The sequence below is a fragment of the Halichondria panicea genome, chromosome 16 (assembly GCF_963675165.1).
Source record: "Halichondria panicea chromosome 16, odHalPani1.1, whole genome shotgun sequence".
NCBI classification, from domain to species: Eukaryota; Metazoa; Porifera; class Demospongiae; order Suberitida; family Halichondriidae; genus Halichondria; species Halichondria panicea.
In genome coordinates, this window is record NC_087392.1 from 1,852,090 (window position 1) to 1,870,030 (window position 17,941).

A 17,941-nucleotide genomic window follows, 5' to 3' on the forward strand; every position below is an offset into this window, starting at 1 on the left:
AAAAAGCCACGTGGATTATAAGAATTTGAAAAGAAGGCGGAAACCAAACCACAAATTTTAAACTAGCCAATCATTGTGCAGATCTTGTTAGACTGAAAGCACTCAAATATCAAGCAGTTGGCATTTCTCCAAGAGAGATCAATCCGAAGCAGAACTCAAGTTTTCCCAAAGCCTGAAACTAATCAACAAAATGCCCTCCAACGCTTCTAAAGAGAACAGTGCAAGACTGAGAAGCTTCAAGAACCTTTCCAAAGACAAAGATGTAAGTTGCTTTTATCTCTTGCCTCATGCTTATTTTTATGATGTGTTTCTCTGTAGGAGATGAGAAGAAGGCGCAATGATGTCACCGTGGAGCTAAGAAAGGTGAATCCTATATCTAGCAATTAGATCTAGAGTTAGCACCTCTGAATTTGGTAGCTGATAAGTAACTTGCTTAATCACTGTTATCTCTTTACAGGCCAAGAAAGATGAGCAGTTGCTCAAGAGGAGAAATGTTAACATTGAGCCAGAGTCACCACTGTCAGAACTAACATCCAACAAACAGGTGTGCTTTTGTTCTTTCCTTGTAGTAAGCAAGCCTGCATCACCAGCACCGTGTTTTTCTTTCTCCCCTTTAGATTCCCCTGGACCTGTCCCTACCAGCCATCATTGAGAATGTCTGCAACCCAAACCCTCAAAACCAGCTTGCTGGAGTGCAGTCGTGTAGGAAGCTCCTCTCAAAAGAGAAAAACCCTCCACTGGACAGCATCATTGAGTGAGTAACTCTTTTAAAGTACATCGCTCTTCTGAAGTACATTGAAACTACTGTTTTTCCCCCCATGCAGGAGTGGAATTGTCCCAAAGCTAGTAGAATTTCTTGGTTGTCAAGATAACCACAGGCTACAGTTTGAAGCTGCATGGGCACTAACAAACATTGCTTCAGGGAACTCAAAACAAACAAGGGCGGTAGTACATGCAGGTGGGCTTGTAATTAAGCTGAATGTGTAACCGTGTTGCTATTCTTGTTCTCTCACAGGTGGTGTACCCATGTTCGTTGGCCTGCTATCTAGTGAGTACAAGAACGTTGTGGATCAGGCTGTGTGGGCACTGGGTAATATTGCTGGGGATGGAACAGAGTGTAGGGACTTCACTACCAAGTGTGGCATTATTCAACCCCTCCTAGCTCTTATCAAACCAACCCTTCAGGTATGTCTGGACTTACTGTACAGAACCTTGAGGTGGTAAAAACTGTTAATTGTGTATGCACCACAAGTTACCTTTGAGGGTTTCCTAATTGAATTACTTTCATATCTTAATTTCAGGTTTCATATCTCCGCAATGTCACATGGACTATCTCAAACTTGTGCAGAAATAAGAACCCAGCCCCTTCATTCGAGACAGCTCAACAGGTAAATGCTATAAGCGCATGTATATACTGATGTTCACCCTTTTTGTCTCCACAGCTTCTCCCTGCTCTTGCCCACCTCATCTGCCATGAAGACAAAGATGTGGTCAGTGATGCTTGCTGGGCCCTCTCCTACCTCACTGATGGAAACACTGACAGGATTCAAGCTGTAGTGGACTCTGGGGTTATTCCAAGGCTTGTTCAACTACTGGGCTCCAAGGAACTCACTTGTGTGGTAAGCATGTACATGTACATTCATTGTTGTTAAATTGACCATGAGATTGTTTCCATAGACACCAGCCCTGAGGTCAATAGGGAACATTGTGACTGGAAATGATCATCAGACACAGCTGGTACTCGACCATGATGCCCTCCGTTTTTTTCCTCTTCTCCTCACACACTCAAGATCCAACATTCAAAAGGTTACTATTTTTAGTAATATTATGAGCAAACACCATTTCCATATTTATAGGAAGCTGCCTGGAGCATTTCAAACATCACAGCAGGACAGGCTGCACAGATCCAAGCTGTCCTTGATGCTCATCTCCTCCCTTTGGTTATTGACGTCATGATCAAGGTAATAACATACCCCAGAAACGTTGTCATTAACTATGTCTGTTTTTACAGGGAGAGTACAAGGCCCAAAAAGAAGCTGTGTGGGCTGTAACTAACCTGACAGCTGGTGGCACAGCAGAGCAAATTGGGGAACTCATTCGTCAGGGGGCCCTCAAGCCACTGTGTGATCTACTCGTAGTCAAAGAAACCAAGATTGTCACTGTCATTCTAGACGCTCTCTTGAACATCCTTCATGTAAGCGATTGCTGTACTGTACAGTTGGACTAACTAATTGCCCTCCTACAGGCTGCAGCCAAGGTGAACCAAGCTGAGCCAGTGTGTGCCATGGTGGAGGAGTGTGGAGGCCTAGACAAGATTGAGGCTCTTCAGAACCACGAGAACGAAGACGTTTATCAGCTGGCTCTGTCTATCATTGACAAGTACTTCTCTGATGTAAGTCTAAAAAAACTGTATATCATTTTGTTTTGTTTCAAGTGTGCATTTTGCGGTTATTTAGAATTGCTTCTTTTACTATAGTCTGAGGAGGACCAAACACTTGCCCCAAACACATCCTCTGGAACATTCCAATTCGCACCTGCTGCCAACACTGTTCCTGCTGGAGGATTCTCATTCTAATTGCAAAACACTAAAAAAAATAACTTCTTTGTTGCTTTGTTTGTGTCCATTTTGTCTCATTATTGCTTAATTTGTGCATTTTACTCTACGTTACATCATGAGTCCATAATCATGAACTCTTGGTTACATGTATTATTACGAACTTGTTTATCTAATTTTATTGTTTAAAATCTAGATAATTATTGTCATAAAATTGTAAGACAAAATAGTACATATTGTCAAGGGTGACCTTGATATTAAGTGTTCTGATTACAGGTTCTGAAGGTATTAAAAGAAAAAAAGTCAGAATCGTACCAGGAGCACATTACAGTTACATGCGCTCTTGAGTTACCACATATCAAGTAGTATAATTATAATTATTGACATAAATTTAATTGCATCATGTAGAACTTATGCACAGAAATCGGTGCAAAATTGCAAGAAGACAAAAAATGATCTAACTAGCTATCTTGACTCCTCTTATCCTTAAATGTCTCTATAGGCCCATTATGTGTACTCTTAGTCTTCTCTTTAGCAGGCTTTGAGTGAGAAGCTCCGCCATCACCAGCAGAGTTTCTGAGTTCTCTTAGCTCCTTCTCTAAGACCAGCACTTTCGACTGCATCCCCTCAACCTCTTCGTCCAGTTGGAGGACAAACTCACTCAGCTCTGCAAGAAGGAATCATGGGAGAAAAGTCTGGCCACTGAAGTGTAACAACAATTGTGTCTACACAGCACGTAACCTCTAAATTAATGCTTCCCATAATTATTTGCTCTACAGTTTTTCAGTTTTAAGCTCACCGTCTTGTGAATTCTTGATTTCTTCGTATCGTTTCATCTGCAGTGCCACCTCTGCCTCCAATTGAGCCACTCTTCCTTGTGAGATCTGCTTGCCCAGTTCTTGGTTCTCCTGGATAACACTTCGACACTTGGCCATCAGCTTCTTTCCCGTCACACTGCGAGGGAGAGGGGGGTTGAATCGGCATTATCTTGGGGGATAGGAACACCTTCTTAGAGCAATAATATATAGCACATTAGACATTAGTGAACACATAAAACAACTTACCAATATTTTAATTGTTACGTGCATTACATGATTAAGCGGTGAAATGAGGGATTGAAAATTGAGCCCCATGTAACATGAAGATACGATAACAAGTAACACACAAACAATTCTCACACGTACAACAACAAACAACTACAGAGTATCGAGTACTGTTACTGTTGGTTTGTGGGTTACTTTCAGACTGAGCTGACCTATCGGGAGTGAATTTCCAGGCACTAAGGTCACTCTGAGCCTGTTCCAATTTATCTTTGTAGTCTTTCAGCTGTGTTTTCATTCGTTCATAGACAATGTTCACGGCGGGGTCTATTAGTCTGCGATGTAACTGAGAGCCATTAGTCGACTGTGCTTCTTTGAGATCGTGCAGTTGAGACTTGAGTTCACAATGATTACAGGTGAAGTTATATAAGTGTGTTGTGTGCGTGTGTGTGTGTGTGTGTGTGTGAGGGAAGAGGGGATAAGGTATGGTAAAAAGGGTACTGACATTTTCTTACCGCTAGTTCGTGCATTTCTTGTTGTTTGGTGGCCAGCCTCATATTTAACACATTTTCTCGCCTAGTGGACTCTTGAACACGAAGCTGCAATTTGTTCTCAGATTCTTTGAGTTTGGTTACTTCATCAGCACCAGATGATTCTAACTTAGAGAGCAGCTGGTCAATGAAAGACTCCTGCTCCTTCCATCTGGAGAGGGGTTGGTGTGAATACGTGTACACAGCTACATGTACATGTATGTGATAAAAACCTTGAAGCCAATTTGTCTCTGGATAAACTTTGGAAATCTGATGATGATAACTTCACCTAAGCAGAAGATACACTTATTACAGCTGCCAATCGATGCATACATGTACATGTGTGTGTGTGTGTAGTAGAACAGAAAAGGTTATCTGTAATTTAATATGCTCTTGGTCTATTCAGAACAGTGGTTTTTGTTCCATGACAAATCCCCAACAAATCAAGGGATAAATTTATCGAAATGACTGTTCCTAGTATCGCTTGGGTGCAGAACTGTAATAATACAATTTAGTTATAAGCATACTCACTCTCTTGATCTCCCTCTCTTTGCGACCTCCATCAGGTGAAGAGCTCCTGGCTCTCTTCCCTGCAGCCATGGATAGTGAAACACTTAGAGAGAAAGAATATCAGGGCTAGAGCTAGAGCTATTGTGGTGTGCTTTAAATGGATATAATTATTAGTGGATTGGCATACTTGACATAGGTGACATTGCATTGGTATCAATAGAGATGCACGTTATAATGGACATTATACACCATGCACTCACTCCTTTCAGACATTTATCTCTTCCCTTAGTTGCCTGGGATATAGTGCTTGGCTTTTTAATATTAAACTTGAAGGTCCTCCCACCTGTCTGATTAGCTTCAATTAAGCGAACTGCAAGCCCCAAGCATGGTGAAATATTGAAACAATAAAGATGGCTGCTGAAGATGAGTTTGTCCCTGAAGAGATCGAGGGAGAGTGCACCCAGTGTCACAAGGCCCTGACCACTGTTGACAGACTACTTAAACCTGCAATGGCAGTGAGCAAATCAAAACTGGAGGAGAATGTGAATACCGTACTATACTGTGTAGAAAGCTGCACGTATCCTAGGCTGCGTGCGTGCATTAGAACTAGTAGCCTGGTTCATTATTGTCTAGGTACAATACTACTCTTGTAAAATATACTTAGTCTAATACTCTTCTTGCTTGTGCAATATTTTGTTTGTGAACAGCTGAGCCCTCTTGACTCGGCCTCACTGATGCTACTGTTTGCATACAGCATGAACTCTCTATTCTGGGGTAAGTCAGCTTGTAGAAATCTGTCATGTGTGAATTAATGCACCATTTTGTACACATGCAGTGTATCTGACAACTCTGGGGATAAATCCACAAAACCACCCTGTCAAAGGAGAGCTGGTGAGTGTGTGTGCAAACAGATAGCTAAGTCTGCTGTGTTGAAATGTGTAATTGTAGGAAAGAATTCAGAAGGTCATGAAGAGAACCAAAAGTATTGGTGACAGTCAAGAACCAGGTATGTGTGTACTGTACTGCAAGTAGTAACAGCATGCAAGTAGTAACAGCATGCAAGTAGTAACAGCATGCAAGTAGTAACAGCATGCAAGTAGTAACAGCATGCAAGTAGTAACAGTACTGCTATAGAATTAGAACACAAGCTCTTATAAGTGATCTTTAGTGTCAAATGCTTGGTGTGATTGATTGTATCTTATTTATCTTTAGCTGGTGTTCGACTGGACAAGGAGGTTGCTGGTAGGCTAATCCGAGGTGGACTGTGGGAGGGTGATCAAGATGGCAGCACTGGAAAGAAGAGGAAACACACTGACAGTGAATCAACACCTGACTCTAAACGTATTCACAATGACTGAATCAATTCATTTCCTTATTAAGTTGTAACACTTCACATCAATTGATTTTGTTGATGTTGACTTGTTTGTTTGAAAACTTCCCATTATGCTAATTGAGTTATTGCATTCCATTGCTAGACATAGTTCACCATGAGTCATGGCACCAACCAAATGCATGAAGCTAAATAAGATGGTCCCCTGCAGTACACTCATACAGAACTGTGTAGCTAGCTATGAGGTGGCAGTGGAGAAAGACAGTTATTTACCTGCTCTTGATAGTGGGAGGGGCTGCACTGTATCATTTGATGCTGCAGCTACAGCTGGACACTGTCTATGAAGCTGAAGTGGTACCAGTGAGGAAAGATACAAAGAAGAGAGAGCATAAGATTGACAAAGAAGATAAAGAAGGCATAGATGAAAAAATAGTGTCCAGCTCCTTCCATTTTCCACAGCCTCACTATTCTAAGCCTGACAGAATTATCTTGAAATCAGCATGGGTTCACTCACTCAAGGATTATCTCGACAGTGTTCAGGGAAAGCAGATCTCTCTTGTTACCTCAAGTCGGGAGCACACTGACGTATTGTTGAACTGGCTCATTTCTGCATACCTAATCGCAAAACCACCATTGGACAATATACTCGTTCTAAGCATGGACAAAGAGCTACACACTACGCTTGACGTCCATGGATTCTCTTCCCTCTATGTGTCAGCTGAGATGGTGATCAGCCCTAGGGCGAACATAACAAGAGTATTCTCACAAGTGCACATTGTTCGACTGTCGGTGATACGCCTCATCAATCATTTGGGCTTTGACGTGATCAACTACGACTGTGACGCCATTCTCCTCAAGAACCCTCAGAGACTGTTTGACTCAAAGAAGGATGTGGACCTGATAGGGACCTTTGGGAGAGGCCCGATCACACTCTACAAGAAGTGGGGGGTCACGCTCAACACAGGGGTCATGATGATCAGGGCCAATGAACGGATAGGTAAGATTACATTAATTTTGCTGTATGCTATAACAGGAGTGCATGAATATCATGCACTCTAATTATCTAAGGTTTTGAGCTAGTGCAGGTAGTACTAGATTTAGTCAAATAAAGTGTACAACTTCATTTTGAGTAGTATGATTATTTATGCAAAGCTGATGTGCGGTTGGTTTATGCTTATAATTATGCTCATTGTTGCATTCACATGCAGAGTTTCTGTGGGAGACGATGGCTCGACGTGAGTGGACAACTACGGACGACCAGAACAGCATCAACCGCGTCCTCGACTCATTCAACATCAACTGGGTGGACTTTAAAAAGTCAGAAAACATTGAGGATAGAAAATACGATATTCTAGGACTTGTGAAATTGAACGAGCCAAAATTCAAGATGTTTGTGAGTCTGTTTTCTTTTGAGAAGGTATGTAGACGAACTTGCAGACCCGAGCGAAGACAAGATTATTACGTCTGGCACGCACTGGCCATTGCTGAGAATAGGACTGTGGCAAACAAGATGAACCAAGCAAAAATAGGAGGGGCATGGTTCCTGAGCCCCCAGTGGGAGGAGCTGACTATGACACAGCCCACCCTTCAGCAAGAGGAGTGGCTAATACTAGTAACAGACAAAAGTACCTGTCAATGGACTAATTCATGTGACTAATCGATTTTCTTGTGTTTATTAAACCATCAATAAATTATTAGCAGTATGCACTGACAAACCAAATTAATATTTGAAAGTAATATAGATAAGTCAAGGTAAAATTGTCTTCTAATTGGTTAGTCCAAATCCATATCATCTGTTTTGCTGTTGTCACCCGTCGGTTGGGGGTCCTCTTCCATCTTCTCCCCCTCCTTTGCAGCCTCCTCACTTTCCGGCTCTTCCTCTTTAGTAGTAGTCTCATCTTTAGGAGGCTCCACCTTTGGTTTAGGCTTGCTGACAATTGGCTGACAGGCCGTCTCCAAAAGCTGCATAGATGTCAATTGGATACGAATTACAGACTAGGTATTCTGCAACATACTATGTGCAAAATTGAATGTTTCAAAATCGGTAATGTTCTAATTAACACCAGAAACACACTGTATTCAGATATCCATATTGATTACCGTATAACTGAAAGATTAATTGGTAGGTATTATATTTGGCGGATGAGCCATTTGAAGTAATTGGCAGTTATTAATTTGGCGTCTCAGGCGTGGTTACTGCTGCAATGACGTTGTGTCCACTGAAAATTAGCCATCTTTGGTCAAATACGCCAAATTGCCAAATTGAAACACCCACCAAATCCAGTTACCGTATAAGCGTGTAATTTCGTGGGGCAAAATATTCGTGGTTTTCGTGGTTGGAGGTCTAACCACAATATTTTACCCACAAATGAAGCGACCTTGCCTACCTTTACCTGCAAGTGCAAGCTCCAACCACGAAAATATTACCAACGAAATGTCTCAATATTGCTGAACCACGAATATTTTCTCCCCCGAAAATTACCCGCTATACGGTATACAGTACTACGCAGAAGCTGTACTCAAAAGCTGTACTTAAGTACTATATTTTCGTCATGTTTCATCATGACATGTGTAAATCACATTGCACAATGTACAATGTACAGTCACGGCTTAAGATTCATATATACCTTTAGTTCTGCTCTGATCTGGGCACAAGTGGTTGTAGGGTCAGTACTCTTGGGCAGCGAATGACAGGCGGCCATGTTTGTGTTAAGCCACTCCCTCTTGGCCACCACTTGTTCCCTCACTTTGTCCATTTCAGTCCCTTCGATATGGTTGAACACCTCGTCCTGCACAAGGGGGGGGGGATAAGTGGAGTACTGTCTTCGTTTAAAATTATCAACATGCAGTTCCCTACAACACCAATGCACTAATGAATGATGTAATAAGTATAATGTGCGTGGGCGATAATAAATATAAATTGTTCTATCCAGTCGACCACTTACTCCAGAGTCGAACTGAACCAGAATCTTCTCAAGGTGCACAATCTTGCTACCCAATAGGTCAAAAGCTCCCGGCCTCCCCTCATGTTCCTCTTGCCTCCTCTCTATTGGTGCCCCCAGCTTCTGCAGCTGAGACAATCTCTCCACGTACACCTTCTTGGGCTGGTCCTATAAGGAAATGGGAAAATACGTACATGCATGGGTTATGCTGTTACTACATGTACATGTACTTAATTCCCCTCTCATTGAACAAAAGCCTTGTTTGATGGCTCACCTCTCCCTCCTCATAAAGCCAGTCCTCTGTGGAGGAGAGCAGACTCCTAAAGGACTCCTTGTCAGACTCGGAGATGAAGTCACTGAGAGAAGATTCAAGTTTCTCCCTCATGCTGTACACATACTCTTCCACTGCATTCTTAGAGTCAGTCCTCTGTGTCTCAAGCTGGTCCTGGTAGTTCATGTTTACCTGGAGGGTGTGTGTGTGGGGGGGGGGGGGGGGGATAATAAACACTGAACACTAATTGGATGTACCTATGGACCTCACTACACATAATTGTCAGAGCCACACACAGACATGTGTAACACACCTCTGCCTCGTTTGCTTTGGTGAGCTGTGTCTTCCTCAGAGATGGTGTTTCTTCATCAATGGGCAGATCCACCTGTCTTATTGTAGGCTTCTTAGGTTTCTTAGTCTCAGGCTCTTTGCCAACTTTGCCATCTTTTGTATTTGCATCCTGTGAAAGAGATACACACAGAGTTTCACAGACTACATGCAGTTTATACAGAGAGACTACATAAATATTACATGTTATTCTATTGTTGCAGTTCATTCACATAATTATGTGACTTACAGCTTTGTTCTCTAGATTGGGACTGCTATCTGAGTCCTGACTGGAAGCCCCGGCCCCTTGGTCTGTACCCTCAGTCTCGGCACCTTGGTCCATACCCTCAGTGGGTGTGTCTATCTTCTCCCCCTCATCAGCAGGGGCAGGGGCTGGTTCAGGGGGTGCGGTCATATCCACGTCCCCAGCACCTTCAGCTGGCTCCTCGGGCTTTGGCTCAGAGATGCTAGTGTCCATACTCTCAACAGAAGGTAGCTCCACCTCTTCTGGCTTGAGTTTCTCTATCATGGTGGCCGACTTGAGAAAGAAAACACCATGGATATTCATCCGTACTTTCACTTTTACTTTGGACGCTTCTCCTTCAGCTGTGGGTACCACATCCTTTACAAAGAAGGTACCTGAGAGAGAGAAAAGGGATGAGATTTATAGGTATCTAGCAAGAGAATTTATGAATTCCACACACCTATTCTGGGGTCTGACACTGGTATATTGGCTGGTTCTGCGTACTCTGCATGCAGGGAGAAAGGCTGTTTCCTGTAGAAGGTGAGCACCTTCGAGTGGTAGATGGCGTCTCCAGGCTTGAACACTATCATCTCACTATTATGGCAATGATATAAAACAATGGTACAGTGTGTACTAGCTGTAGCTACAAGTTATATAGCACACTACATACGTATAGCTACGATGTACAGTACAAGCAGTAGCATAATACCGTATAGCGGGTTATTTTCGAGGCACTAAAATTTCGCAGATAGAGGTTCAAATGACCACACCCCTTCAGTAGAGAGGTCTTTCAACCAGAAGCAAACCAATCTTTGAGGCACTAAACTTTCGAGGTTCAAGGTCAATCCTTGAAAATAACCCGCTATAATTATGGTATACATCTATGGTTTAATTACATCACATATTATACGTATAGCTCAATGTATAACAGCTAAACACAATACATGCAATGTAAGTTTAGCTACAGTAATAACAAATCCCACAGCATACAGTACATTAGGTACAGTCTCTCTTTGCTCACCCTTCCTCCCCCTCAATGGCTGCCTGCCACCTGAGCTTGACGGAGTACGGTTGAGTGTCCGTGATGCTGAAATCACGCACCTAGTGTGTGTTGTGTGTGTGTGTGTTGTGTGTGTGTGTAGTGGGGGGTAATTAATTGCAACACAATATTTGACTGCTCAAATCAAAGTTCCTTTTCAGGGAAAAACTTGTGTAAAAATGTGTGTGCATGTGTGTACGATACCTTGAAGGAGGGAGACAAGATGGCGCACTGCAGGCAACACCCTCGAGCTACAGCCTCGTCAAGATTAAGAGTTGTGTTGATCTCACGTTTGAACACATCTGTAATGACCTCTTTCACCATGGGAACACGACAGCTACCGCCCACCACCTCAACAGAGTCCAAGTCAGCCAGAGTGAGTCCTGCACAAAAGAATCAAACATCAATAATTAAGTACAAGGAATACAACTATGGACAATTTCACAGGGACTACAATTTGGTACCAATGATGGAAATCGGGGACTGTCACTTTTACCTGAGTCTGCAATGGCCATCTCGAGAGTGTTCCTCATTCGAAGCATCAAGTCAGCACACATCGTATTGAACTCCTCTCTGGATATAAGACACATACACACAGTCAACACAACATGCACTATAATGATCATATCCTATCCCTCCCTCTCTCCTACCTGGATGTTTTCCCAGTTACATCTTTGTCATCGGCAAAGCACTCGATGGAGAGGGTCTGAGGATTGGTGACAGTGCTCATGACCTTTTTGACCTTTTCACACTCTGTAAGCAGGCGCAGCATTTGTTTCGGGCGAGTCAGTGCGTCTATCTTGTACTTTTTCTTGAAGTCCTCGGCAAAGCGCATGAACAGACACGTATCCATGTCACGCCCACCAATACCAGCACATGACTTGGACAAAACCTGTACACACACAGCAGAAGCAAGATAGTAACATTGACACTTATTGTCTCTGTCTGATCATTTTATTACCTTTAGCCTCCCTTTCTGGAATGAGCAGATGCTCACTTGTAATGCACTGTGGCCCATATCAACAAACGCAACGTTACGTGGCTTCTCATTCTCTCCAGGCAAGTCTTGCTTGTATATCCCGTAGGCCAGGGAAACTGCAATGCAGAACAAGTCACATGATAAGCTGGGGACATGGTATGTGTGCACGTATCACAACGATTCTAGGGCCCTGTTTAAACACAACACCTCTATATGCAAACTGTACCTGCAGTGGTTTCATTAAGCAATCTTAGGCAGTTGAGGCCTGCAATGGAGCATGCATCGAGGAAGGCCCTCCTCTGGGAGTCACAGAAGTAAGAGGGTACCTAGAGGGAGAGAGAATGATTAACGGTGTGTCCTGCACTCTCTGCTACTTAGATAGCCTCGATCCCAGGCCGCACTTCACTCAGGGAAGTGAAGGCCAGTGAAGGAGGCTACTACTTAGAGGGCTGTAGCAGGATGTTTGATCATAGTAAGAGCACTTCCTAACTAAGGGTGAATCCAAATAAATAGAGGGAATCCCCTATACTAGATACTAGAGTGAGTATACTCACACTCAGCTTGTTTCAATTTCAAAAATGCAGGAGCCTATATAGAGCTGAACAGGTGATGCTAGTAGGAGCACTGGGGACCCAATGAACTCACCGAGACAACACAATCAACGACTGGCTTGCCAAGAGCCTTCTCTGCCACGGACTTGAGATATGTGAGCATCATTGCTGTGACCTGCTCTGGAGTGAACACTTTCTCCCCCTCACTGTACTTCACCTGATATGCGTGGGGGGGGGGAGGGGGGGGGGAGACTCTGTCAACAATTGTTACGGTATTTCATACTGAGAGTTTGGTATATAATGATTTTCAGTGAGTGGCTCCGGTAAACAAGTATGATCTTACAAATTTGGAGATGACTTAGTCCTACCTTAATCCCAATCTTATCATTTGGTGACTCCACGATCTCGAAAGGGAGCATCTTGAGCTCGTTCTGTACGAAGGGGTCAGAGTACTTGCGGCCCAGAAGGACTTTGAACCCGTACAGAGTGTTCTTGAAATTCATGACTTGCTGATTCTTGGCAGAGATGCCCATCATTCGCTGCTTCTCACCAAACGTAACTATTGTACTGCAATGAAATTACAATAATTTAGTGAACCCATTAAAAATGTTACTAATCTTACACCTACGAACTGCACAATCCACCACCATTTATATCACACTTTTTCCCCGCCAACTGATCACACCAACTGATCAAGCTACCAATTAACTGAACTAATTAGTATTAAATCGGATGTACTCACGGTGATCTCCTGTCACTGTACTCGTTGGCAATCACCTCCACTCCGCCATGTCTGGCTATGGCCACGAAACACGACTGGTAACCAATATCAAACCCAACCACAGACATTGCAACTCCTGAGCAATAATCAACTCGAATCAATAACAATTCTGATAGGCACTAGATGACAAGTATTTGCTGTATAAAGCTACACAACTGTAAGATGCTTACGTTTTCACACTGATATTTAGCTGTACTGTCAATAGCCTTTCAGTAGCAATTTTATAAAGATGAGCAGCTCTTTGCCTTTCCAGAAATTTCCAGAACCATGTGGTCTTTACCATTATCACCACGCCCACCTAACCCACAGCAGACACGCCCCTCTTTAGCAAAGGCGCAAAGGTCATGAATAATAATTTATTAGACCCATGATCAAGTTAAGTACGTTGCGACGGTAGCTACTTTTTAGACACGCTTTACTGTGTCTGGGACCACTGGATCTACCCTAAACTATGACCAGCATCCAAATCCAGGGCGAGCACCGCACTCCCCCCGTCTACTCCTATGCAAGCAAGGAGGGCTTGGAATCAGACGGTTCCACTTCTGACCATGAACCAGATGAGTACACCTCCCTGCTGGCAGCCAGTGCCCCACCTGCTACTGGTAACCTCGGAAACCGCTCGGTGTCATCACTACTGGATAGGTACAGGTATGGTGTGGCCTACACTCTAAATTCACCATGCCGATTGTTATTATAAACATCCAGCTGCTGTTGTTGTTGATACTTACTTAATATCTCTGTGTACGTATGTACGTATGTGTATGGCTTTCTTAATGCTCATCTGACTGTATGTGTGTTGTTTCAGTGATGTCCGCAGTACTTTGAAGCCTAAGGCTAAGAGCACTTGCCTGGGGCGCTGGTGTGAGCCTCGCTGGAGATCCATCTACATCATGTACTTCACCATGTTCCTGAGTGCAGTCAGTAAGTCAACAACATGCACCTGTTACTAATTAGTGCATATGCAGTTCTGAGATCAGTATAGGGGATACGATCGAAGTGGGGGGTTGTACTGAACATGCATGCGTTCATCATTGGTAGAGATCTCTTTTTGTGTATTCTATCTCATTTTGTAAGGCTCTCAAAACGTTGCTGTTTCTTTCCCCTGCAGCCTTCTCCATTGTGCTCTCTTCAATATGGCCGTACCTGCTTCAGGTAAGTCACACTACTCCATGTTAGCAACCTGTCAATACACACGTTATTAGCACCGTTCACTAGTACCACATGTGTATGTGTTAGGAGCTCTCCTTGTTCCATTCACATTTCTAGTTCGTTATAGTTTTCTGAATGTGTTAACAGTCACTGAAATGCATTATGATGATTGACGTTCGAACATAGTTTATGTTTTTCAAAAGAAGTAATTGACCTAGAATATAGTGATTCTGTATAATTATATAGCTACTATGAAATTATGTGGTACCACTGTGCAGTTGTGTAAACAAGTGTCAGAAGTAAAGGGCCTAACCTTTATACGTAAGATGCTTGCAGTCAGCCCCTAGCTCTGTTGCAACTCCCTCCCCAGGTGGACCAAGTTAATGCCACTCCATTCTTCCTGGGCTGGGTGATAGCCTCGTACAGCTTCGGACAACTCGTGGCCTCTCCTTTGTTTGGCTTCTGGGCTGACAAGAGACCTACCCGAGAACCCTTATTGGTTGCTATAGTAATCAATGTGGTGTTTAGTCTCCTCTACTGCTACTGTGGTGCTATACCATCTGGAGTGTCGGGGTACATCATTATCGTATCCAGGGCTATGGTCGGATTCGGAGCAGGTATACTGGAATTCAATTATTACTACTTGGGCACCTGACTGTCCTAATAATAGCTTTTTTTTTGTAGCTATATATAAGTCTCCTTGGTAGGCCTCCTGGAGGTAAGGACTTAAAATGACCTCGATAATGAAGCACTGACGTACTTGTACGGGAATTGAGTATTATATTTGTTGAACAATAGCTAAGTTTGTTTGAAGGCAATGACAATGATCAAAAGATCGTTCGTATTGTACCAGGAGTGCTATTCATGCACTCCTGATTGTACGTGTTGATCACTAATTATAGTACTTTCCCCTGCTCCAGCTGTGGCTGCTATCGTGCGCTCCTACGTCTCTGAGGCCACCACTGAGAAGGAGAGGACTGGGGCCATGGCTGGAGTGAGCTCTGCTCAAGCACTCGGCTTCATTCTGGGACCTGGTAAGAACAATCAGGAAGAGATATTCTTAGACGCTGTTGCCAACAACAACAGTGAAAGGCATTCACGAACTCTTGGTATTTTAGTTGTTCTTTTTTGACCTGTTGGATTGTATTATTGTCTTGATACTAGCTTACTCAGTCTATTACTCCCCTCCCCCCCCCAGCGCTTGGTTTGGCCTTTGTTCCTCTGGGTAGTACGGGATTTGTGATTGAGCCGATTCGGTTCCACTTTAATGTATACACTGGCCCTGGCTACCTGAGTGCTCTGATGGGGGTCATCAATGTTGTACTGCTCTTTTTCTTCAAGGAGGTCAAGCTCTCCAGCACCAGAGACAAGAAGATGAGAGACCGAAGTGAGTTAATTCTACACATCACCCCCTCTCCCCCTCCCCCCCCCTGGGTTACACTTCCCTGGAAATGTTCTCTAGATAGATGAAGGCCTAGAATTTTAATTTGAACTGTTGGATATCCTAGAGATGTACCCATTTTGATATTCCCACCTCCACAGAGGTGTCACCTGACCACACACTGCCTCTGGTCACCCAACGAAAGTACTTTGATCGCTGTGCAGCTGGCACAATGATTGTCCTGTTCTTTGTCGTCCTTTTTGCCTTTGCTGTTTTAGAAACGTGAGTTTATGCGCTCATATATATATATACCAAAACACTGAGCCTGTTGTGTTGTGTGCAATATAGCGTTTGTTTCGCTGGTCCAATAACGTTAATTCAATGATTTTCTGAAAGCTTAGAGAGAGCCCTTTCAGATGAGGTGTTGAAATGTAATGTTTTGGGCCTGTTTTTGAATTACCATGCCATTGTCTTTTTCTGAAAATATGGCCCCTTCCAAATTTGGGATTTGAGCTTACCATCTGAACAAGCTCCCTCTAAACTTTCAAGATTTAGACCATAAGAACTCTAGTTACAGAGCAAACTCTTAAGTACTTTCAATGAAGGGTATGTAACCTCCTTGAGCTGGGAATGCTCAATTTCAATGATCCATTGGACACATAAAGCTTATTTCTGGTGATGTAATGTTACAATAGTGTGCCGTTTTTGTTCTCCCCCTCCCCCCCAGGATAGCAGCTCCTATGAGTATGGACGAGTTTGCATGGGGAAAGCAGCAGGCTATTCTCTACAACAACGCCTTCTTTGCTGGTCTGGCAGTCCTCGCCATAGCTACCTTCATATGCATCAAGTTCATCACTAAGTGGTGAGTGGGTGTACGTATCGCCTTCCTTTGACAACATGATTAGTAACCCGAGAATAGAGAATAAAGTATCAATAATTGGCTTTTGTTTGCTTTGTTCTCAGTGCGTACACAAACGTATGCAACATTATATAAAAGTGATTGCATGCATACATTCCTGATTACGTAAATACATGTATTTGTCCTCCCCTTCCCCCAGTGTTGACGAGAGGGTAGTTCTAATAAATACGTGTATTGTCTTCCCCCTCCCCCAGTGTTGACGAGAGGGTAGTTCTAATAAATACGTGTATTTGTCCTCCCCCTCCCCCAGTGTTGACGAGAGGGTAGTTCTAATGGTGTCCTTGTTCCTGATGGCCATTGGCTACTTCGTCCTCCTCCCTATGGGGGACACGCTTCCTAAAGTTGCCATTTCATGTGAGCCGACATTATTATTATTATTATATAGCTGGTAATTTTTTTGTTGATGCAAATTTTCGGATGAACTGCCCAATTGTATTTGTACAGCTCAGAATAGTGACATTGAACCTATTGCAGTAGAATAAGTTCGTATTTTTAATGTATGATGCTCTATAATCTGAAATTTCCACCATATGAAAATAATCTACGATACATGTGGCTCATTTGCTTTATGCCGCTGCCCCCTCCCGCTCCCTCGCAGGGCTGGACTCTCCTATATCTACCAACTCTAGTGTGCCGTGGGACAATGATAACAACCTGACGCACTTGGAGGGGGTGGGCTGTCGAGATCCCCCACAGAGCTGGTGCACCTACATCTCCCAGATATACCTAGTCCAGTACATTCTGGCACTCATGTTACTAGCCATTGGCTATCCGGCCGGAAATCTCATCTCTTATGCTATCTTCTCCAAGATTCTGGGGCCTTTCCCTCAGGTGGGCGTGTTGTAATTATCGTTGTGTGTACATAATAATGAACTATTAGTTGATACTTTGATCACGAGCTACAACGTATACTGAGGTAATACCTACCGTAACATAAAAGGTGCTTGAAACGTTAAGGCTTAATCTGTATGTGTGCTATTAAAGATTATAACCCCTCTCCCCCTCCTCCCTCAGGGCACGATGATGGGTATTCTGACAGCTGCAGGCAGTCTAGCAAGAGCTCTGGGGCCGATGTGTGTGACCGCCCTCTACCAACACTTTGGACCCACCGTCACCTTCTCCTCCGTGGTAGGTCTAATGGCAGCTGCCATTCTCCTGTTACTATTCACCTCGTACAGACTCAAACCTTACAGTAGCAATAGCTAGCTGTTTTGAAATTCGTATGTTTATTTTGTGTTTTTTTGTGGGTTTTTTTTCAGCTTTGGCTATATTAAATTATAAATACTTTTCTGACATTTAATAGTAATTATTTGCACCTACAAATCTACACATGACAATCATGAGCTCACTCTGGGTTAGGGCTATATAATTATCTATTCTCTTTTATACAGTAG

General features: G+C 43.2%; 6 protein-coding genes across 7 annotated transcripts; 4 read left to right on the forward strand and 2 right to left on the reverse strand.

Moving 5' to 3' along the window:
* The first annotated feature begins 69 nt into the window (after positions 1 to 69).
* LOC135349940 (importin subunit alpha-1-like) lies at positions 70 to 2,730 on the forward strand. The gene is made up of 13 exons (XM_064548606.1): positions 70 to 262; positions 319 to 363; positions 458 to 544; positions 618 to 754; positions 825 to 958; positions 1,016 to 1,185; positions 1,302 to 1,388; positions 1,443 to 1,619; positions 1,678 to 1,806; positions 1,857 to 1,961; positions 2,012 to 2,194; positions 2,246 to 2,392; positions 2,477 to 2,730. Exons 1-13 carry the CDS (start codon positions 191 to 193, stop codon positions 2,573 to 2,575), a joined length of 1,572 nt encoding a protein of 523 aa, XP_064404676.1. The 5' UTR covers positions 70 to 190; the 3' UTR covers positions 2,576 to 2,730.
* A 182-nt stretch (positions 2,731 to 2,912) lies between these two features.
* LOC135349971 (pre-mRNA-splicing regulator WTAP-like) lies at positions 2,913 to 5,014 on the reverse strand. Its single transcript, XM_064548655.1, has 7 exons — positions 4,895 to 5,014; positions 4,656 to 4,714; positions 4,358 to 4,413; positions 4,110 to 4,296; positions 3,810 to 3,988; positions 3,354 to 3,508; positions 2,913 to 3,221 (listed from the first exon to the last, which is right to left on the reverse strand). Exons 1-7 carry the CDS (start codon positions 4,905 to 4,907, stop codon positions 3,016 to 3,018), a joined length of 855 nt encoding a protein of 284 aa, XP_064404725.1. The 5' UTR covers positions 4,908 to 5,014; the 3' UTR covers positions 2,913 to 3,015.
* Positions 5,006 to 6,088, forward strand: LOC135349988 (nuclear nucleic acid-binding protein C1D-like). Its single transcript, XM_064548676.1, has 5 exons — positions 5,006 to 5,176; positions 5,342 to 5,408; positions 5,470 to 5,525; positions 5,583 to 5,640; positions 5,847 to 6,088. The coding sequence occupies exons 1-5, from the start codon at positions 5,045 to 5,047 to the stop codon at positions 5,990 to 5,992; spliced, it is 459 nt and encodes a 152-aa protein (XP_064404746.1). The 5' UTR covers positions 5,006 to 5,044; the 3' UTR covers positions 5,993 to 6,088.
* A 36-nt stretch (positions 6,089 to 6,124) lies between these two features.
* On the forward strand, positions 6,125 to 7,621 carry LOC135349954 (uncharacterized). The gene is made up of 2 exons (XM_064548628.1): positions 6,125 to 6,961; positions 7,173 to 7,621. The coding sequence occupies exons 1-2, from the start codon at positions 6,205 to 6,207 to the stop codon at positions 7,619 to 7,621; spliced, it is 1,206 nt and encodes a 401-aa protein (XP_064404698.1). The 5' UTR covers positions 6,125 to 6,204.
* On the reverse strand, positions 7,622 to 13,396 carry LOC135349925 (heat shock 70 kDa protein 4-like). Its single transcript, XM_064548586.1, has 17 exons — positions 13,269 to 13,396; positions 13,060 to 13,174; positions 12,686 to 12,884; positions 12,412 to 12,534; positions 11,993 to 12,092; positions 11,749 to 11,882; positions 11,438 to 11,679; positions 11,284 to 11,360; positions 10,992 to 11,170; positions 10,770 to 10,849; positions 10,209 to 10,342; positions 9,755 to 10,143; positions 9,491 to 9,637; positions 9,181 to 9,369; positions 8,910 to 9,074; positions 8,592 to 8,753; positions 7,622 to 7,926 (listed from the first exon to the last, which is right to left on the reverse strand). The coding sequence occupies exons 2-17, from the start codon at positions 13,164 to 13,166 to the stop codon at positions 7,738 to 7,740; spliced, it is 2,616 nt and encodes an 871-aa protein (XP_064404656.1). The 5' UTR covers positions 13,167 to 13,174; positions 13,269 to 13,396; the 3' UTR covers positions 7,622 to 7,737.
* Positions 13,397 to 13,438: 42 nt separating this feature from the next.
* LOC135349937 (major facilitator superfamily domain-containing protein 8-like) lies at positions 13,439 to 17,842 on the forward strand. 2 transcript variants are annotated; one of them, XM_064548602.1, is made up of 11 exons: positions 13,439 to 13,746; positions 13,904 to 14,019; positions 14,207 to 14,250; positions 14,618 to 14,864; positions 15,168 to 15,281; positions 15,446 to 15,634; positions 15,790 to 15,910; positions 16,356 to 16,490; positions 16,798 to 16,901; positions 17,146 to 17,378; positions 17,562 to 17,842. In XM_064548602.1, exons 1-11 carry the CDS (start codon positions 13,550 to 13,552, stop codon positions 17,751 to 17,753), a joined length of 1,692 nt encoding a protein of 563 aa, XP_064404672.1. In that variant the 5' UTR covers positions 13,439 to 13,549; the 3' UTR covers positions 17,754 to 17,842. The 2 variants fall into 2 exon arrangements, with proteins under 2 accessions (XP_064404672.1, XP_064404673.1); XM_064548603.1 differs by having other exon boundaries at positions 13,439 to 13,740.
* Positions 17,843 to 17,941: the final 99 nt, after the last annotated feature.